Source organism: Polyodon spathula, chromosome 2 (genome assembly GCF_017654505.1).
Source record: "Polyodon spathula isolate WHYD16114869_AA chromosome 2, ASM1765450v1, whole genome shotgun sequence".
NCBI classification, from domain to species: Eukaryota; Metazoa; Chordata; class Actinopteri; order Acipenseriformes; family Polyodontidae; genus Polyodon; species Polyodon spathula.
The window spans coordinates 106,521,425-106,543,785 of NC_054535.1; the positions used below are offsets into that span (position 1 = coordinate 106,521,425).

A 22,361-nucleotide genomic window follows, 5' to 3' on the forward strand; every position below is an offset into this window, starting at 1 on the left:
TCCCTGTTTCTGCAGGGGGTGATTTGGGGTCCACAACATCTTATTATTATTATTGATTAAGTGATTTATTTGGCGGACGTCTTTATCCCAGGTGACTAACAGGTGTTAGAGGGCAGTAAAGGGTTACAATGTAAGCTTAATATTGAAATAGTGTGGTTTACACAGACCCGTAGTGTGCAACTGCATCCCCTCAGGCCCATCCATCATGGCTCCGTCCAGAGACAGCTTGATAATATCCATGTAAACCAGCTCATTCTGCAAGTGAAACCACAACGCACACATCAGCACCAACAGGGAGAGCAAAACACTCATTTCAAAACATGGGGGGAAGTGGGAACCACTCAACTGCTGAACTGTAACAAATACATGTGTCAAACGTGACAGCTCATCTCTAATTATTGTTGAAGTTAAACAAGGCTCACAGACCTGACTAACCATGCAATACTTAAACCTTTTTTTTTGTTATACAGTTTTAACAAATTTACTCCATCAGTTTGAATTTGTTTTCTTCATCCCTATGCATATGGATTGAGCAACATGCAATGGTATAAATACCTGATACACAAACAGTAAAAGCACAAAAGCAACAGCAATAAGAGGCTCTTTCGTGCGGCTGTCAATTCGCTTCCTTGGGAAGAGTAGGGTTGCTGGTTCACTTGCAGTTCTCGCTAGTGCATCAATTTACCAAGCCTCAACCCCTTGGTCTATCCCCAGTGCCTGTTCATTTCAAAGGGGTTAAAAGTGATTTATTTGCTTTGTTTGTGGATAATTACCTTCACCAGCGTCCAGGAAACAACTCTTCCATCTGAGGACACAGAGAAAAAATTCTGATTGTTGTCCATGTCATCTTTTTGCCATTTTACCTGCAAAAATAAGTAACACATTGTGACAGAAATTCAATGAGTTCTGGTTGTAAATCTCCCTCTCAACCTGTGAGGGTACTAAATAGTGAAAGGAAAAGTATCTGGACGGGCTGGCCTGACAGTTCGTTTCCGAGGTCGGGAAGTCGGTCAGCCTGGATGGAAGCGAGACTCTGTTGCAGGAACGTATTGACTTGGAAGGTAGACGAGGGAGCAGCTGCAAGCTATAGATGCAGATGGAATCATTTATCAAGGGATCATGCGGGGTAGCATAAAAGGGGCCAGAGAAACGCTAATCTTTTCCTTCTCTTGGGGTTTGCGCTTTAAACCTGGAAGGACTGAGAGCTGCAGTAGAAACTGCCGAGGAATATTCGCGAGTGTTTGTTTGTTTTGAGTGTCAGTAATTGTCTTGTTTATTGTATCACCAGATGGCTAAACACGTTTCAGAGCTGTCGCTTTTGGGCCAGCACAAGCCGGAACTGCACTTCATGAACTGTCACCAAATATCTTGTTATCACCCACCACGAGCACTAATACACACACCCCGGACTGGTGACTGTGTTTGAGTATTGTGGGGTGGATAGCGATTATTGTTGGGGACTGTAAACCCGTTTGTTTTGCTCCGCGCATTACACACTGTTGTGTGTTGCCGGAGCGTTTTTCTTTTTGGTCACCAGACCCGGATTATAATTAAAACCCCCGTTTCCTACCGGATTACAATTGTTTGTGATTCCTTTTGCACTGCATCACCTCTACACCTGTTCACAATCACCGGCCAAATTGCCACACACATACAGTTTAATTCATCTAGGCAGACGTGTACTGTGGCAGATGGAACCTAAAGACAATTGGTTGCACCAGAGCTTATGTAGGTGTGTCATAGCAAAGGGGGTGAATAGTTATGCAATCAATTATTTTCTGTTTTAAATTTGTAATTAATTTAATTTTTCACTTTCACATTATGGGCTTTTTTGTGTTGATCAGTGGCAAAAACTCCTATTTAAATCCATTCTGATTCCATGTTGTAACACAATAAAATATGGAAAAGTCCAAAAAGTAAGGACCCTACTGCCCTCATTAAGTTTACCTTTGGGTGGCTGCATACAGCCCGTGGGCCTCAGGTTGAAATGTTTGTCTACTTGACTTGATGATAGCCTCAGAGGTTTGTCTTTTATCTCTACAGCAGGGCTTCCCAACCCCGGTCTTGGTGTCTTCTGGTGTTCATTCCAACTGAGCTCTCAATTATTTAACTAGACCCTTAACTGAACTAATCTTTTGCTTAATTCAACCTTTTTAATTGTTCTCGGCTCCTGAAACATTACTGAGATTGAGTTACTTATAAAATGTTACAGTTAACTTGAAATCTGCAACTGTTTAAGAGCTGGAAACAAGTAAAATGGTCTAATTAAGCAAATTATTAGTTAAAATAAGGGTTTAGTTAAGTAATTTAGAGATCAGTTGGAATTAAAACTTTCTTATTCCTAATCTGCCATAGTACATCACATTTAACCTGTCAGATTCTCCCACCCATGCAAACTCACAAGCAGAAACACAGAGCAACAGGTTGCTATTTATAGAGCTTTGGAAGGCATCGCACAGCAGGGTGCAGTAATAAGAGAACAGCCCTAGAGAAGAGGTATTTACACTGACAGACCCCCGACAGAGATCGAGAGACGGACATTGCATCCATGGGGCTTGAAGTTCCACCTCTGATTATCGTGTTTCTGTTTCTTAACATTTCCTTTTTTATGTTTCTCTGTGTACTATAAAAGGTTATACAGAAAAGGACAAAAATGAAATGCAATGGCTACAGCATCCTGCTAGAACTTCTCCTAGAATGGAAGTTGGTTTATTAGGTAGGGAGGGAGTCAGGTAGTTGTTTAGGTAGTTAGGCAGTTACACAGACAGCAGTTAGTAGGTAGGTGGATCTTCCTTTATGGACTGTACTTACTATTTGTAAGTTATTTCTTCAGGATTAGTCTACAAAGATGCAAGCACTTCTTTCATACAGACATCACTTACATAAGTTAGGTAATGACCAAGAAGCCTTTGCAACACAGCACAGTTTCCCTGCAACCCGGATCGCAGCGCAGAGGGTGATCGCTATACTTATTGTGTGCTAATGATGAGTGTAGGAGACAAACCTGCCACACGGGGTCTGTGTGTTTCCCACACTTGGCCGTGCTCCTGAAGGCTGGCTGAACCCCCCCTTCCTTCAGATTGTACACGGCCACGCAGCCGTCGTAGAAGCCCACCGCCACCAGGTAGGGGTGCACCTTGTGGATGTCCAGGCACATGACCCCGCTGTTTGTGGGGAAGATGAACTCGGGGAAGGTGGAGTTCTTCAGGGTGTAGAAGAGGAGCATCCCACGGCTCTGCTTCGTGAAGTCATCTGGGGAGAGAAGAGGATGACACCGTCACAGGATCGGACAGGATGCACATGGGCCATGATGATCGCTTACAAGCTTATTTTCAATTTTCAGAAAGTCCAAATAGATTTAAAAAAATGTTAAAAAAAATAAGAGCTTCAGCTACAACCACATGACTAGCACTAGGCTGGTCTATCGACACCCCAGAACTATATAATAAACTGGTTATTAAATGATCGGCATACCAAAAAGGGTACCAATTCCAGGATGCTGAGCAAGGCATCAAATGAGTTAATTGGGCTAAATAAAAGTTTAAGAAACTTCAGACTAGTACCCTTTTCTAATGTCTTCAATGAGAAAGTGAAAAAGACTTCTACTCAAAACGGTTTTAGTTTCTTTTTGTCCTTACCTAGTCAACTGCAAATGGTGGTGCATACATAGTATTTGGGCTTTATAAATACATTATGGCTGTATATTGTGGAGTGGTGTTTAAACTTGACGACACCTCAGAAAGCAACAGAAACTTAAAAACAGACAATCATTTCAGCAGGTTATAATTTTAAAACATTCATTGCCTAGCTTGATGAACTGTATCAAATTGTTACTAAAAATATTTGAAACCTTTCAGCTTGTATTGATTCACTGTCAGACCAGCAAGTCTGCATCAGCAGAGAAACAGAGTAGCTGCAAATTTGTTTGAACTCATGTTGTACAATTTACCATGACCAGAGTGATCTCTACTACACACTGCTGCCCTCTACAGCTGACAGCGACAGGCGATGTTAATCTTCGGCTAGACAAGTTAGTCAGTCCAATAGATAAACATCAACCTCATCGCAAGATTTCCAAGCAGCAGCTAAACACAACATAATATTCTGCAGCAGCAGTCTGTAATAATGAGCTGGCCCTTTATTCCTACTTTATACTACTACTACCACCACTACTACTACCACCACTACTACTACTACCACCACTACCACCACTACTACTATGGTGGTGATGATGATGATGATTCATATAATAATTATTATATATATATTTTATATAGTGCCTTTCATCATATAGCGCTCTACAAGATAGGCTGTGACCTGTGCATTATATGCAGAGTGACTTACAATAAGACATTGATTTAACATCTCATCCGCAGGATGGAGCGGAAGGAGGTGAAGCGAGGTGTCGCTGGCCTACCTCTAATCGTGTGAGTTGTTTGAAAGCAAGGTCCGTAATGCCAGGGGATAAGATATGTGAACAGTTATGTTGCAATAAAAGAAGGTCGTATTTAAAGAAAACAATCTGTGCTTTTTTTAATTTTTTCTTTCTTTACTGTAATATTTAAATGTACAACCTCTTTTCGGTTTCATCTGTTTTAATAGTTGTTCTTGATTGAAGTAGCCAGAATTATGAGGAGAATTACCTTGTGCCATTTCCATTTTCTAATAGGTTCTTATGGGGATGTGACTTACAATACGCATCAGAGGCATGTCACAATGACAGATCTCAAGCAAAAAAACATTTAGGATACATTTGTGGTTTTTTCAGCGTCCTGGTGCACAAAGTCCTGTTGGTGGCAGTATTGAGATCTGACATATTGCAGATCGTTTACATGCTTTACTAATCTCCACACATGCTTTCTTTAGACTGTTTAACATGCTTTATTAATCTCTACACATGCTTTCATTGAGAGTTCAATACTTTAACATGGTGCACCACAATAAACAGAGAGATCAAACACTACCAGTGCATGTTTAATTATTCTCTAAAAACCCTGCCAGAGGAAGTGTGCTACAGTTGGATCCCTAAACAAGCAGTGCTATAGGATGGACGGCTGGGCATTTGGGCAGTGACAGAGATCTCCCTGTTAAAAACGATGTGGCAACGCGACCCTGCACTCATGCATCTGTTAAACAAGGAGGCAGCTCTGAGGCGGCAGCTCCCACAAGGGCTGATTCCTCCCAGCAGGGTGGTGGGCTCTGTGGCAGTGAGTCTGTGTAACTCGTTCTCAGCCTAGATAAAAGCACTCATTAAACCTTCCCTCCAGAGACAGAAGCCTGACATCTTAATAGATACCATGGAACTGCCTCCTTCAGACACAGCCAGTGCTGGCACGCCCCCCCACTGACACACACACACACACACACAAATAATCCAGCTGAGGCCAACAGTTATTGCTTAATATTTTACCAACCGCTAATTAATATAATCCCTGAATTGTGTTTAATGTATATTTATGATGGATTGAAATATTTCTCAATGGTCTAAACTGCTGTGTGTCTAAACACTGTCATCACTAGCAGGATTTGTGGCTGTCCTCTGTTTATTTATATTGTTAAGGTACTCACAAGAGCCATGACCCACTGCATACATGTCTTTGTAGGTCTGGCTCCTGTAAAATAAAAAAAGAAGAAAAACACTTAAAATCATCAACATTACTTCATTCTTTTGGGCACCAATAGAAGAACACCAGTGTATTGAATACTATATTGTACAGAATTAGTATTTAAATGCATTTCAGTAATCCACTAGTACAGTTTCTGGACTGATGTTTGATGAGACATAGGGAGAGAGAGTGGAAAGCGCTGTCCCTTCAGGGTGCTTATTAAACAGTGCGTGGCCACTGAAGGGCACAGATGAGATCTTCAGTAACAAACCAGCACCATCTCGGACAGCTCCTCACAGCGTGACACGCTATGTGCAAAAGCCAGACAAACTCAGGCACATCCTAATTTCATAATGTAAGGAAAAAAAAAAACCCAATTAAATATGTCCCAAATTTTAAGCATGCCATCTTACAAGCGTTTAATTATTAATGACCTTCATGCTTATTCTCTTTAATGTTTTTCACACTTAAATAAAAAGTCAGTTGAAAGACCATTTGGGATGTGTCTACTCATCAAATAGTGCCACCTAGTGGATATAATAATAATAATAATAATAATACTGGGATTTTTACAGTTTGGTGTCAGGTAGAGTTGGAACAAACTAAAATGAGTTTAGTCTTGATTTATTAATGATCAATAATTGTATTATCTGCAACAACGGTGCATCTGAAGGTAATAAACAGCAGTGCCAGTGCTATGGAGAAGTCTTGTTCCTCTCTCTTTAGACTACCGATTTGTCCATAAAGAGATGTCACATAATTCAACAGCACATCGGACTGGATATTTTTCAAAAAGCCATAAAGTAAAAAAACAAACTAAAAGAGAGAGCGAGAGAGAGAGAGAGAGAGCAACTTGGGAAAGATTAACAAGAGTTAAAACGTGATTTAAGACTATTGTTATTATCGTGATAATTGTTGGCCGATAATCGATAATTCTAAAGGCTATTGTCTTCCACCTCCACTGTCAGGAAGTGTGCACCTGCCATGCCTCGTTAACGATCCATGTTACTAAATAAACATGTCTGTAGCACTAAAGGAGGAGGGAGGACTGAACCATTGTTCAAGATCATGCTTACAGAGAATCAAGCACTCCTCATTTTAACTGTGCTATACAACTAATGAAATAAAAACAGACCATCTGAAAAGTAGGATATACAAGCTGAGAGCTTTCTTTAACCTAGGATGCTTATGGATTGAGTTTTGATTTCTTTATCAGTGCTTTATTTTTAATTCACTTGCACGGTAATTGACCATGTTGTTTTTGTGTTTGTTTTTTTATGTATATATGATTGATTTAATGAACAGTTTGAGTTTATACATATTTTAGAAACTGTTTAGAGCACTAACTTATTAAAAAGTAAAAAAAAAAAAAAAAAAAAAAAAAATAATAATAATAATAATAATAATAATAATAATAATAATAATAATAATACTGTTTTCCGAGCTGTTATAGCTACCTTATTTTAATATTTGCTTATATTTCAAAATGTGCAATTTTGTTTCCCCTAGAACTAGCTTTACGTGACATTAGCAATATGTTAAATTGCACCTTAAAAAAAACCAAACAAACAAAAAAGAAACATGCATACCAGAGAGTAGGGTACAATACCAAACGTTTACAGCAGAACATTATGTAAAAGGAAAGATGGATAAAAACCAATACAAAGATGTGGTTGTAGTAAACAATACTCACCAGCAGAGGGCAGTTACTGCCAGTCTCTTGGCCTTGTCATACTGGAATTTCCACAGAGGCAGTAGGGTGCCCTCCTGCTCCCTGAACTCATCAGAAGCATCTTGAAAATATTTGAAATCTGAGGACAAAAAACACAGAATTGATACAATCTTAACTAAGAGACATTAATTTTAATGGCATGACAACATGCCCCCTATACTTTGTATACCTTATGACTCAATACATCTTTTTATTCTTCGCAGCAACCTGTGTGGGAAAGCAATCAATAAGGCAAACAGAATGATTGTGTATATAGTCAAAAGTGTAGAGTACAAATCCAAGGAGGTCATGATGAGGCTGTACAATGCACTGGTGAGACTGTGCACAGAATACTGTGTCCAATTCTGGTCACCACAGCACCATTAGTACATTATGGTCCTGGAGAGAGTCCAGTGAAAAGCAACCAGACTAATCCCGGGGTTTAAACGAATGAGCTATGAAGATGAAAAAACTTTAATGTATTTAGCCTGGACAAAGACAAATGGGGGGGCATGATTGAAGTCTTTAAAATCTTAAAAGAAGTTGACATAGTTAACCTAACCAATACTTTAAGTGCAGTATAGTAACCAGGACCAGAGGACACAGCAGGAAATGAAGCTGAGATAGACAGGACAAAGGGAAGGTGACACTTCTTCACACACAGTAGAAGAGGGGATGGAATGGTCTGCCTAGTTCTGTTGTTGAAGGAGACACTTCTTCACACAGAGAGTGGTGAGGGGATGGAATGGGCTGTCTAGTCATGTTGTTGAAAAGAGACACTTCTTCACGCAGAGTGGGGAGGGGATGGAATGGGCTGTCTAGTCATGTTGTTGAAGGAGAGACTTCTTCACACACAGTGGAAGAGGGGATGGAATGGGCTGTCTAGTCACGTTGTTGAGGCAGAATCACTTGGATCCTTTAAAAAGCTCTGAGATCAATCAGCTACTAGGAACTGGACGAGCTTAGATGGGCTGAATACATATTTTATTACTTCAGTGCATGGTTGTAATCTCATTCATGTATATACATATACAACATCATATCTACTGTTATGTTTTAACAGGTTCATACAAATCAGCAAAAATCAAATACCCTGTGCGATGTCATCAAATGTGTTCTGATTCACCATTCGCTCAATGATTTTAGAAGACTTGGCAACCTTTGTGATGTCATCACTCTAGAAAAAAAGGGTTTAAAACAATGTATGCCAGTGACTATCACAAAAAACAGATACATTCTGAAGTTAATTACTAGTAATAAAATATCATGCTAAGGTAAACATGTCACAAATCTAGACTTATTCAATACTGTTAATAGCATTAGCAGCACTAGAGGTCCTACATCTACAATTAGAATACAAAACCTGTTTCACGGTTTCTTTTACTGCTAGAACTAGATTATAGTGACAAACAACGTGCGATCCATTCCAAAAGCATTTAACACTATGAGGAAATCTAGCACAGTGGCAAATGCTTTGTGAACATGGCCCTTTTCCAGTCCAGTAAGCCCATCCTCCACCCCATCTACTCCTCAATCATCCCTATTATGCAGAATGCTAGTTGGAGGCAGAGAAACAGCACAGAACTGCCTGGCTACAGTACCTGTGTCTCAATGGAAGTCATCTTTTTCTTGGACTTATCGTCCTCTTTTTTGGTAGGGGGTGCTTTCTGCTTCTCTTTGTTCCTCTCCTGTTTCGCGAGGTCATCCACGTAAGAGTCATAGATTTCCCACTGCGAGGGAAACACAGAGAGGGAACAATCAATGATCAAGGCAGGAAGCAAAGGTGTGGGCTCTCCAAGTCCAGGAATCAGGCAATATTAACAAGAGCAAGGAGAAGCCAGGGCTGGGACACCTCTTCCTGGACACTAGAGAATCAGTCACACTGACTCCTACCATGCTCCTCCCTTAGCTGCTCCAAACACTTACCTGGTTGGCTGAGGCTGAAAAGTTTGCTCGGGGTGGGGGTTCTGTCTGTGACTCTCTTTCCTAAAAAAAAGAAAGTAAAGAACTGATCAGAATTAGAAATAAAAACAATAAAAGATGAGACACAAAACCTGTGACCTGCACTGGAACTGTGTTGATTCATTTCCAACACACAAATCACACTAAAAATGTCCAGCGTAAAAAGTTGTCACATATGAATGCTGGGTGGCTTAACGTCCTAGGGTAAGACACAGAGGAGAGACAGCACTGAGAGCCCTGAGACACAGAGGAGAAAATCATACTGGGACTACACTCAGGGAGACAGTTTGTCTTCCGCTGCAGAGGCAGGTACGGGAAACAAACCTTGGCTGTAAAGGTTACCAAGAACTATACATTCTAGGTAAAATCCAATCTGGGAAACACATCTTTCTCTTCTCTTTGTAAACTACAAACTAGACAAAATGTGGTATAAATACTATGACTGACAGCACTACCTCATTTTCAATTTTCCGTAAACAGACACCAGTCGCAACGGGCTGAATAATTTCCACTGCCGGCAGCCTCTATATTAACTTACAGCTGAGATAAGCAAAATACTCACACCTAACACCCCCCACCACCACCACCACAGTCCTGCATTGTGAACATCCTTGAATCACAGCCACATTGAGCCATGAATCACCGGTGCAGCGAGTGCATTTTAAAAGCTATGAAGTCAGCTGCAGAGACTTCATACCTGTCTGCATTCAGTTTGATTTACTGAGCCATCCTGAACTGGTGGAATGGGTTCGCTGGAGAGCAGTCTGCTTATCCTACTCTATGCTCAGTCTCTGGTCAGTGTGAAATGGCTCACAAAACCAACACATTATCCCACTTTTGACTCTCCCTTTGCAAAGAGAGTAACAATCAGCACAACACCATCAACCGAAAGCAAAACCTGCAGGTTTTTGGTCTACTGCTGAGCAACAGCAACAAGTAAAGCGCATAAACAGCCAACATGACCGAGGCAGTGAAGCACTAGCTGAAAGCACTGCTCGCAATGAGGTGTTTCTTTAACCTAGTGTGGTACCAGATAGCACGTTTTAAAATCATAATACATGTTTATTACGACGTATGTGTTTCTTTCAAAACTGCACATTTGTAACCTACCGTAAAACTTCAAATAATCTCCTGCTTCCAATACGCGCCAGGCCTGCTGGCAAATACTGTAAATACACTCTGTGTCTCAATTAGACGCCAGGTCTCTGTCATTACCATTGAAACTGAGGAAGAGGAGGAGGAGCTTGAGCATAATGAACTGCTAATAAGTGACAGCGATGAAAGTGACTCTCAGGATTAATAAATAATAACTGTAGAAAACGTAATTTAAGGTAGACCTACATGTAATGCATATTTGTTTAATGCAGTTATTAAGTTATTAAAAGTTTTGATAATTTGAAACATGCTGACTACAGGGCTGTCTTTTAGAGGATTTAAATATTATTATTATTATTATTATTATTATTATTATTATTATTATTATTATTATTATTATTATTATTAATAGTAGATCTAATTCTGTTTTTAAATATAAATTTGTACTTCTGCTTGTTCATTGTCCAGCGTTTTGCATACCGTATTCTTGTTAACCAGTGCATACAAAAAGACTGTAATAATGCTTTCACTTTATTCTTGAGGGTGTACAACACAATCTAATTTTGTTATAAAACAAAACTGTTACTTAGTTTCCACTGACACATAATCTTTTAACAAAGTTGCTGGAATGTTTAAATTGAGTTACGATGTTGCTACAAGGTTGTGTGATAGCGGCTTCTCAATGACCGCATGAAGCATGTGAAGCTAGTGATCTAATAGAAACATCGGTCTCAAATAATCACCGGTCTCCAATACGCGCCAGGTCTGCTGGAAAATACTGTAAATCAATGCCTGAGGTGTTTAATTGAAGTTTTATGGTATGTAACACTGGCTATGTACTGGCTATCAGTAAGAAGTAACAGAACCTAGATTTTATAAAGCAGCACCCCAGGCAATTACATGACTGCAATGACACGTAAATTAGAGATGCCTCAATACCTCTACATGCGGCAACCCACCATGTACCACAGAGCTACCACATGGTGGCTGGTTATATAGTGGTGTCACTGCCGAATCAATGCTGTAAACACGGGTGGGTGCTAAATCCACTTGAGCAATTAAAATGTTCCATATTTGAAATAAAAACCTCAGTTGCCTCAAAATTGATTTGTTTCAAGGGGACTAAAAAAAGAATCCCTTATGCCTATCCCATTCCCTAACCTAGATCACTACAGACTCAAGTCCACCCTGGACGCTCCTCTGCAGCAGTTCACTCATCCCTCCACTGGGTGAAGCTCTTTGACTTGCCTTCAGGGGGTTGTTGAGTGTCTGGGAGGCTCTCTCGCTGAAGTTAAACTGGTTGGTGATTTTTTGTTCACGTTTCCCCTTCCGGCTGTCAGCACCGCGGACTCCCTCCTCCACTTCTCCTGCCTCTTCCAAACTGGCCTGCGGGAAAACAATATCTGCATGAGAGCAGAGTCTCTGATCACTCTGACTACCAGGCTAGGACCTGGAGGAAACAAAATCTGCATGAGAGCAGAGTCTCTGATCACTCTGTCTACCAGGCTAGGACCTGGAGGAAACAAAATCTGCATGAGAGCACAGTCTCTGTTCACTCTGACTACCAGGCTAGGACCTGGAGGAAACAATATCTGCATGAGAGCAGAGTCTCTGATCACTCTGACTACCAGGCTAGGACCTGGAGGAAACAAAATCTGCATGAGAGCAGAGTCTCTGATCACTCTGACTACCAGGCTAGGACCTGGAGGAAACAATATCTGCATGAGAGCAGAGTCTCTGATCACTCTGACTACCAGGCTAGGACCTGGAGGAAACAAGGCAAAAACCTTGTCCTGTGATTGAGAATACTTTCAGTCTAGTTGCCTGCCATAGAGATATACAATAAGAGCCTAGATCAGACAGTGTCTTTAGTGATCTGCCACTTTGGATCAAGATTCTTATTGTTTTGCTGCAATACACTTCAGTGCTCTAGATGCTGCTAGTACTTACTAATATAAAAACATTCTGGGCGATCTAGCCTACCTTACATGTATCTCTGGCAGGCAACTAGAGCAAAAAACAACTCACAGCGAAAACACCTTAAGAACTCACAGCGAAAACACCTTAACAGACACATCAACTATTCAGAATGAGCAGAAGCTACTGAAATTGTTCAGATAGTATAATTATTACTTATCTATTTTTACACAGACCCCTTCATTTAGTACACTACAAACATGCAAATCAATTTATGATTTTTTTTTTTAAGAGCACCCCGATGAAAGAAAAAAAAAAACAGAAAAAAAACCCCAGATCAAACTGTTAAACCAATAAACATACATCCCTTAAAATGCAAGTAGTTTATTCCAAAATCAATATTTATGGCACAGTCCTGTGGGACGAATTTTACTACAATTCTATACAGAACTATCCATTATACACATAGCTTGTCTATACATTAGCTAATTCTCTAGGTAGCACCAGGTATTCCAGTCAATACATTACACAGTAATAATCCCAATAATTGTTTGAGAATTCAGATGCTTTCACATTCCTTTAAATTTCATCAGGGTAAAGCAAATTCCCAGATAACGGCAAATCTATTGGACAGATATCACATATAAAGGATACTCCATGAACTTTCAAGGTACTGTGGCTAACCTGCGAGGAAAGGGAATAACTTTCCTTATATCAAGATCTGCAGCTGTTTAGCAACGCAGTTCACAATACAACGTGTATCATTCTATGTGATTGTTCTGGAGGACTGCACTTCATGCTGTACAAGAAGTGATGCAGTGCTTTTGATCATGCATCCCAATGCACAACCTCTGTATGACCTGGAATGAAGGTCCACTGAAGCCACTCCTTTACTTTAGATTGGCCCCATAAATCAAGACAATACTCAATATACAGGACTAGCACAAGCAAAGCTCTATTAGTAACCGGCTCTGATTTACGCTGCGCATTGAGTTACCGGAGCTTCAGTCCTCTCTTCTGTCTCTCTGGTACTCGTTTCAGTGGTGGTTGTTCCTGGAATAAAATTAATAAAGTAAAGCAACATTCCATTTTTATGTTCCATTCAATGTATTAAAATAAATGTATTGCTACATTTAATAGGAGCCAACATGCTGCAGAAACAAAAGCAGGAATTACAGGATTATTTGAAGATATCGCAAGTTAACCTAAAGCTGCTGCAATCATCTGACCAAAAACCCCACACTGTCTGGGATGTAACTGTTTCATGTAAATGGTATGCACCAATTATGTGTCTGCAGTTATTAAGAAATTGTATATGATGTGAATGTTCCTTGAATTTCAAGAGATACAACCCAAGCGAGTGAAAATGTCAATGAATACATACATTTTATAATTTAATACAAACAAATTACAAATAAAGCAATTGTGTAGATCTGCTCCACAATCACCTTCACAAACCCAGAACACCCTCAATGCTGTCTGCATGTCTTCACAAACCCAGAACACCCTCAATGCTGTCTGCATGTCTTCACAAACCCAGAACACCCTCAATGCTGTCTGCATGTCTTCACAAACCCAGAACACCCTCAATGCTGTCTGCATGTCTTCACAAACCCAGAACACCCTCAATGCTGTCTGCATGTCTTCACAAACCCAGAACACCCTCAATGCTGTCTGCATGTCTTCACAAACCCAGAACACCCTCAATGCTGTCTGCATGTCTTCACAAACCCAGAACACCCTCAATGCTGTCTGCATGTCTTCACAAACCCAGAACACCCTCAATGCTGTCTGCATGTCTGCTGCACTGTGCTCTTGCACATTGCGAGCGTATAACTGTATGTTTAGGTGAGCTCAGATTGATGGGTCGTACTTTCTGAGATTCCCATCTTTGCCGCTTGTCGTCTTGCTTCATCAGAGTCCTTGTGTAGCATGTTTCCATCCAGTGAGAAGTGAATAGCCAGCTGGTCCACATTGCTGATTGGTTTGTATGCTCGTTCCTTAAAAAAGAAGAAAACTCAGTTAGCTACTTTGAGTCACCAAACCAAAAGGCTGCTCCTGCAAAAGAGATGCTATCTGACTGGAAGAAAACAGGATAGAACTAATCTGGCTTCTTTCAGTAGACCAACTATTTCCATATCTGATGCCGAGACTAATGCATGCCTTTGTTTCATCTAGAATTAATTATTGTAATGCACTTTTTTCTGGTGTCCCAAAACGTGTGGTATCCCGCTTGCAGCTTGTTCATAATACAGCCGCTAGAATTCTAACTAAAACCAGGAAAAGTGAACATATTACCCCTGTTCTGGCCTCTTTACACTGGCTCCCTGTGCAGTATATAATTGATTTTAAGATTTTGCTGTTAACTTACAAGGCCCTGAATGGATTAGCACCTTGTTATTTGCAAGAGTTACTGACCCCGTATCTTCCAAACCACACTCTGAATCACAGGATGCGGGGCTGCTGGTTATTCCTAGAGTCAACAAAAGCAACACGGGAGGAGGGAGGGCTTTTTCTTGTACAGGTCTGAAATTATGGAATGCTCTGCCTTCATTTGTCAGGGAAGCTGGGACAGTTACAGTTTTCAAGTTTTCAAGACTAAAAACACACTTTTATAAAAAGGCTTTCTTATCTTAGTAACTTTAAAAGGACTGCTTTTGTATTATTATGTGTATACTGTTATTTAAATGTGTTATTTAAATGGCAGTTATATGTGTGACATGCTATACAAACGTGTTGTGGTTTGTTCTTTTTTTCTGCTATGTACTGCACAGTGCTTTGCGATACTTTGTTTAAAAAGTGTTATATAAATGCAATAAATAAAATAAATAAATAAATATACTTGAGAAATATATAGAGGATACACTCTGAACGTTCATGGAGTACTGTAGTTACTCCACGTATGCAAATAATGTTTATGCCCATCCTCATGAGTGAAATGACTACAGTATTCAGTTTATGTAACCAGTATAGTGTATGATAAAGTCAGTATATTGACACCAACAGCCAAGCTCAGAGGATTACTCAGCAACAGCTGCTTAGCAACATGGCAGGATTTTGGACAGTGCGATTTAACCCACTCATTCTGTCATCAGATTTCAATAAATGCAAGACAGATTCCAAAATTAGATCTGGTAAAAAAAAAAAAAAAAAAATAAAAAAAGCTGCGTTGCATACGGAAAAGTTATTCAACATCTCTTAACACTTGAATTATATAAAGTGACATACTACATTCGGTCTGTACGGAAGGCTGTACTGGAAGACAAAACACAACAATAGAATACTGCTTCTATTCTGCTGTGCCAGTGCACAGTGCCCAGCCGCTGCTACCCACCTTGAAGCTGTAGCGCACAATGTTCTGAGGGGCGTGAGGGTTGTTTGCTGTTAGGATTCTTGTAATCTCCTCTTTCAGTTCCTAAAAATAAAATATTTTTAAAAGCTTCCTATTTTTGTGAATCAAACATCAAAGCTTATAATACAATACTCAGCAGTATTAAAAAAGTTATAACGTAAGACAAACAGAGGCGAGAGATAATGTAACCTGTACAAAATACCACAAATACCTTGCTGTAGTAAAATAAAATGTCAAACATTTGATTAATTAACAAGTTATTTATAAGGATTCAAGGAAGATGGTATTGGTTAAAATAGATTGTCAGTGAAATCATTGATCTGTTCATCATTCTCTGCATTTGATGAAGCAGAGACATTACACAGTTGGCCAACATATAAACCAGAAAAGGCATTAGTTTAACGAGGTAATCTGCAAAAAGTAAGCCCTGCTCAACACAAATATCAGGGTTTTTTTTTTTTAATAAACATGCCCTTTCCACGGCTTTCCTTATGCCATCAATTAAAAACTACCAAATATAAATAAATAAATATGATAACTGTTTCATAAAATGCCAAAAAAAAAAAAAAAAAAACACAACATAATTTATCTTTATTACAGATTTGAATTGTTTTGTTCTTGTTACCTGGCACTTTTTTACTAGCCACTATAATGATAGCAGTGCCATAATTCAAACTGAATCCCAGGGATATTAACAGGTTACCAGATACATACAACTTCAGAGAGCTCCAGCTGATCCGGGGGTTTGAAAAGGGTTTTTCCCTGCATCCACTCCTCCCCTTCTCCCATCTCAGTCGTATCATCATCATCCTACAAAGAAAGACTGGACCTTTGAAAACCTGTACGTTTCAGTCCAAAGGCAGCTATTCTAAAACTCTCTCATTTTATATATATTATATATTCAGATTTGTAAAAACAGAAATATCTGTTTCCTACTGCGTTTATTTTACACAGTGCACCGATGCACTTTATCCTGCATATAGCTACCTGCCAATAAAGCTTGAGAAGTAAGTAAAAAAAAAAAAAAAAAAAAAAAAAAAACAATACCCTTCTTACCTTCTTCTTGGAGGCAGCTTTGGCTTGCTTTGGTGGAGGTGCTTTTACTGACTGGGATGCAGCTTGGCTTGAAACCTGGGGGTTTAAAATAAGTAATTCATTCAGCGTTGTTTTCTTTGGATTCTTATAACCTGATTTACCCTGAATGTTCCAGAGACTGTTACGCAATGAGGTTACAAACACAGCAGAAGAATAACAGAATAGAATGATTTTATGTCTGATACTCTGCAGGGTAGATGAAGACTAAAAAATACTGAACCTCAAAGGTTTTTTTTTTTTTTTTTTTAAGTTACCTAAATACACTGATTTTCAAGAATTAAGAAAACCTAAAGACCTTTACTTGCATCTGCATTCACATATTAAATTTGAAATGTGAACCGAACCCAATCTAACTAAGGTAAGGATTCTTGTTAAATCCAAACTTCACAGAAACATGTTTAAATCCCACTGGTCTGAATACTAGATTATTTTTTTTAATAGAAATGAAATCATAAAAATGTCTTAGTTGACGGATGTAGATCGTAATTTACAAAAGGAAACACTTCTATTTTATTCGACACGATACATTGTTTGATTGGACAGTTGGTTTTGCCTAGTAACAGCAATCAAGCGTACTATCCACCACCGCTAAAAAGAATACGCCTCAGCACATACATAACCTTACCACAACGCATACAATAATTGTGTTACAAAGTTTTGAAGTACAATGTAAAACAAAACACGCATCACTCAAAGTTCGAAGGAAAGTAAAACGTTTACCTGTTTGGACTTCTGAGTTCCTGCTTTAAATGGCATTTTGCTTTCAAAATACCTGGGAGATACGAATTTCAAACTTCTTCAGATTGTTGTATTACCTCAATAATTAAAAACATCTATAGAGCTTCTAAATCTAACGCGCAACATAAGTATATTTAGCCTTTATCTCTGACGGGAATCGCTCTACTCATAACAACAAACGCAGGAACTGTGTGCCATGGTTACCCGGGGCAACCAGGAACGGCCGGCAATCACACTTGTTGGAGTAAGACTTTAAGTTTGAAAGTGAAGTCCTTCAAAGATTTTTTAAAAATTCGGTTGATTTTATTTATTTATTTATTTATTTTCAAATAATGCATTATTCTTTTATGATGTAATTATTTGGTTTGTAAATATGCCAAAATCGAATTATTGTCGGTTGCCACAGCAACAAGGCGGGTCCAAATGCAGAAGATCACGTCCTATATTATTAAGCATGCAAATTGTTTGCTAGTTGTTCGTGCAAGTCAGATTGAACGATGTAGTCACACGGTTTGAAGAACAGACAATACAAAACGTGTACCTTGAAATAACTTACTTTGCAAAATAATGAATCGTTTCAGTGGCGGAGTTAGGCAGAAATGGTATGCAATTGAATAGCTGAAGTAAGCAAATGATATGTGGGGGTCCAAGCGCCGCTTAGGCAAACACAATGGTGTCCTCGTATGTATCTGAACACGGAGGTAAGGCAGGGTTCATTTTGTACACGAACAGCCACATGCTTCTGTTTGTTCTTCAGAGTTATTTTTCCACAGTCGCATGTCAGGCGTGCCATTATTAACAATGCCAGCGCGACGTCATGAATAAGTAAAATACGCTCTTCTTGTATTTGAATAGCCCCGCCCACTCTCGCCAATGCGTAACGCTCTTGGGCTCCCGGACCCGGAAGTGAGTTGTTGAGTCACTGCGACTGCCTGCTAGAGCCTTTTGGCTGAGGTGGGATGAAGCAGAAAAGCATCTTCAAGGAATAAAATATAATAATAATAACAATAATAATAATAATAATAATAATAATAATAATAATAATTTAAATATATATATATATATATATTTTAATAACTTACAAATATATCAAATCCAAACGTCGCCAACATGATGGAAGAAATAGACAGATTTCAAGTGCCGACCGTCCATTCTGAGATGCAACCCCTGGTAAGACAGATGCACTGGGTGCAGTTTATGATGCTGTGCAATGGTATATTTTCGTATTTATGTATTTACTGCTGTGGTTTTCTTGTCGGGCGTGTTTGAAAAGCAACATTGAAAGACGTGGGAGTGTTGTCATTTGTGTTAATATAATCTAACTGCATTTGTTTTTCTTTTGTACAATTATATACATCATAATAAATATATTTTAAGAAAAAGACTGCGCCGCTGTTGATCTGGAACAAAAAACAAACATATCATTGTGTATATATCTTTATATCGAGGAAATATATTTAATCTAATTCAAAACCCCTTTTGAATTTAGTCACCCGAAATGTATTACGATGTACCGTTATATTATTTCGTTCAAAAGCAGCTGATTCTGATTCCTGTCCGCAGCTGTGCTCGTGTGTTTAGCTCTGGACTGAGCTCAGTATTACCCATTATACACAGTCTTGTGGGAGGTGACGTATCGAAGAATGCAGTAAGTTTATTTTAAACCGTTGTGCTGTATTTTGTTTTTAATCGTGTGTTTGTTGTTGTCGGTAGCTTTGTATTTGCTGACGAGGTAAGAGATCGCACACAGCGATGTTTCGCATTTGGGTGCGTTCACGGAGATCATTTGGCGCAGATTCTGTACAGAATCTTTTCCATTTAGCCAATGCTGATCTAAGAATGATCTCGGTGAACGCACCCTTCATCATGCAGAGGTGCTGTCTATGGTACTGTACAGCGTACTGTCGCTGCCTTCCCAGGGTGTCCGCTGCTGCTGCGGCTGCGGCTTGTAAAGGCGTAATTCCGGTGATATCATCAGCAGCAGCAGTTTATAGCAACTGCGCGTAAAATAACACCAGGAAATGTGGTAACGGCCTATTGTAAGCAGTGTTTATTCAATAACGAACATGATTCATATCTTAGTTATTCAAAAAATAAGTTAGCTGTATGAGGTGCCGGGACCTGAGTGTTTTTTTTTTTTTTTTCCACCCAGCATCTCTGTTACTGCTCATCGATTTGTTAGTGGTCTTACATTGTGTGGGTTTGTTAATTCCCGTTTACACCTGCGCGCACTTTACAGTTTGCACAGCTCTATTGCAGTCTGCTGTATATTGTATCTACAGTAAGCAGTTGATGCAAGGCAGTTAGGGGTCACCATAATAATAGTAAAACGAAATAATACTAATATGTAATGGCCTGTTCCCTGTGTTTTTAAATGCAGCTTACAGTATAGACCAGGGTTCCCTTATAAAATGGCAGTTTTGTGTTTTCCTATGGTTATACTGTACATTTACTGTAGTTTATCATAGTTTGACATGTGTTTTAATATGTTTCACCATACCTCTCGGGCTTTACAATGCTTATCACCTATGCTGTCACTTCAATCGTTCTTCATTTTATCGTGCCTTCACTACAATTTATTACACTGTGCAATGCTTTTACTATGGGAGAATTTATGGGTTATAGTTTTTTAAAAGGAAGCGTTACATAATGTTTTTAAATGACAGAAAGACCTTTCAGATTTGGTGTCCAATAAGCCTTGCTCCTATGATGCGTTGATCACACAAACGCTTTTTTCTTCAGTGATAACAGTATGAAGAGAGGATAACACATCAGCTCTGAATATTCAGCAGTTACTACTACCCTTCCAAAAGTGACAATACAGTAACAACAAACTGCTCCTTTGACTCCAATTAAAAGAACAAAAAACATATTTAGAGCCGCATGATGCTGTGTTGCAAAAAAAAAAATAATCACCTTGCAACACATTGATTCTTGCAGGTGTTGATTATCTTTGTTTCAACCTGTTACAGTGGTTTGCAGAAGTATTCACCCCCTGCAAAGTTTTCACATTTTGTTGGCACCTGAGCGTACTCCACGACACTTTCAAATTAGACTTTACATGTAGAATCTACACAAACTACTCCACATTGATAAGGTAAAAAAAAAAAAAATGCATATAGGATATAAATATGTAAGATTTACAGATAAAAACAGATTAATCTTAGTTCCATAAGTATCAACCCTTTTGCTACAGCAGCCCTAAATCAGCTCAGGTGCAAATTATTTGTTTGAAAGGTCACAAAATTAGTGAAATGGTTTCAGTCTGTGTGTTCTCAAAGTGGTTTAACGTGTAGATAATTTCCCTCAAGTATATAAAGACTTTCAAGCTGCTCACATAGTGATCCAACAAAGCAACCATGAAGACCGAGGAGCTTTCGAAACAAGTCAGGGATAAAGTGATAGAGAGGCACAGAGCAGGAGAAGGGTACAAGAACATTTCTAAGGTACCGATTATCCCTCTCAGCACAGTGAAGTTCATCATTAAGTAGTGGAAGATCCAGACACTACCCAGATCAGGTCACCCTCCCAAACTGAGCAGCCGGGCAAACAGGAAACTGGTTCAGGATGTCACTCTGAAGCCAACAATGACCTTGAGAGAAGTTCTGTGTCTAAGATGGGAGTCAGTGTTCACACATCAACAATAAGCCGGTCCCTACACAATGCTGGCCTGTATGGACGGGTGGCAAGAAAGAAGCCATTACTCAAAAGCCTCATCTTAAAGCACGTATGGAGTTTGCGAAAAAGCATGTAGATGATACTGCAGACATGTGGAAAAAGGTTTTGTGGTCAGGCGAGACCAAAATTGAACTTTTCGGTCCAAATTGCAAGCGTTACATAAGGCACAAGCTCAACACTGCACATCACCCAGTCAACACCATCCCAGCTGTCAAGCATGGTGGTGGCAGCATCGTGTTATGGGGATTCTTCTCTTCAGCAGGGACTGAGAAGCTTGAGTGGCCCAGTCAAAGTCCTAACTTGAATCCAATCGAAAATTTGTGGCTACACTTCAAGATTGCAGTCCATCGACAATCCCCAACAAACTTATCAGAACTGGATCAATTTTCCATGAAGAATGAGCACAAATTTCACCATCCTACTGTGCAAAGCTAGTAGAGACCTATTCAAAAAGACTCATTGCAGTTATTGCTGCAAAAGGTGCTTCTGCCAAGTACTGACTTAATGGTCTGAATACTTATGCAACCAGTAAATTTCATTTTGTACATTTTCTTTGCATGTTTTGCTGACATTTAACCTCCTCCTCATATAACAGTGTTTAGTTTAACCACTACAGCTTTGTATAAAAAAAGTTTGTTTGAAAAACTGCATAAATTATTTGTAATTCAACAAAATGTGACATTATTGGTAGGGGATGAATACTTTATTTTTGTTTGGATCCACTTAGCTACAGCAGGACATGCAAATGACATTCATAACCTCCTACCGTTGCAGGTAGTAGCGGGATGTCCGTTTTAGTTGACAGATTAGTGACATAGGGGGAGGAAATTGATGAATATAAGCTAGTTGGAAAGCTGTTGTTATTTACTACAGCAAAAGCTTGTTATCCAACAGGAAGGAAACCCAGAGACAGAAGTCGCAGTGAAGTGCAATGCACACTTTTATTAACAAACAAAAACACAAGAAACAAATGCACAAGGGCCAAAATAAACAGTTCAAACAAAACAATACAGGATGAGCATTCACCTTCACTTTGAAGATCAAAACATAAACACTCACACCAAGCAAATGATTTGACTTCCCCAATTTAGCAGTCAGTTACAGCACAGCCTCGCTATAATGAAAGCCTTTTGTTTGTTATGTCGAGGGGTTCGTTACAGCGAAAGAATAATCAAAATGAACGATAAACTGTTGGAGTAAATTAATG

At 39.3% G+C, this 22,361-nt stretch overlaps 2 protein-coding genes across 4 annotated transcripts in view; one reads left to right on the plus strand and one right to left on the minus strand.

The window, feature by feature from the left end:
• Positions 1-18,234, minus strand: part of dnai1.2 (dynein, axonemal, intermediate chain 1, paralog 2) — a 52,780-nt gene extending 34,546 nt beyond the window's left edge. The window contains exons 1-15 of one of the 2 annotated variants that reach the window (XM_041238677.1): positions 18,033-18,234; positions 16,700-16,774; positions 16,358-16,453; positions 15,626-15,706; positions 14,165-14,291; positions 13,289-13,344; positions 11,623-11,760; positions 9,244-9,303; positions 8,919-9,047; positions 8,410-8,494; positions 7,300-7,417; positions 5,569-5,612; positions 3,005-3,252; positions 774-863; positions 168-255 (exon numbers count right to left, since the gene is read on the minus strand). In XM_041238677.1, the coding sequence (XP_041094611.1) occupies positions 168-255; positions 774-863; positions 3,005-3,252; positions 5,569-5,612; positions 7,300-7,417; positions 8,410-8,494; positions 8,919-9,047; positions 9,244-9,303; positions 11,623-11,760; positions 13,289-13,344; positions 14,165-14,291; positions 15,626-15,706; positions 16,358-16,432 (1,339 nt within the window). In that variant the 5' untranslated portion in view covers positions 16,433-16,453; positions 16,700-16,774; positions 18,033-18,234. Of the gene's footprint in view, positions 1-167; positions 256-773; positions 864-3,004; positions 3,253-5,568; positions 5,613-7,299; positions 7,418-8,409; positions 8,495-8,918; positions 9,048-9,243; positions 9,304-11,622; positions 11,761-13,288; positions 13,345-14,164; positions 14,292-15,625; positions 15,707-16,357; positions 16,454-16,699; positions 16,775-17,458; positions 17,679-18,032 lie in introns of those variants that run through there. The other variant, XM_041238667.1, reaches the window with a different exon arrangement.
• Positions 18,235-18,377: 143 nt separating this feature from the next.
• Positions 18,378-22,361, plus strand: part of LOC121306766 (protein FAM219A) — a 39,880-nt gene continuing 35,896 nt past the window's right edge. For both annotated transcript variants that reach the window (XM_041238690.1, XM_041238695.1), the window contains exon 1: positions 18,378-18,646. In XM_041238690.1, the coding sequence (XP_041094624.1) occupies positions 18,587-18,646 (60 nt within the window). In that variant the 5' untranslated portion in view covers positions 18,378-18,586. The remainder of the gene's footprint in view (positions 18,647-22,361) is intronic.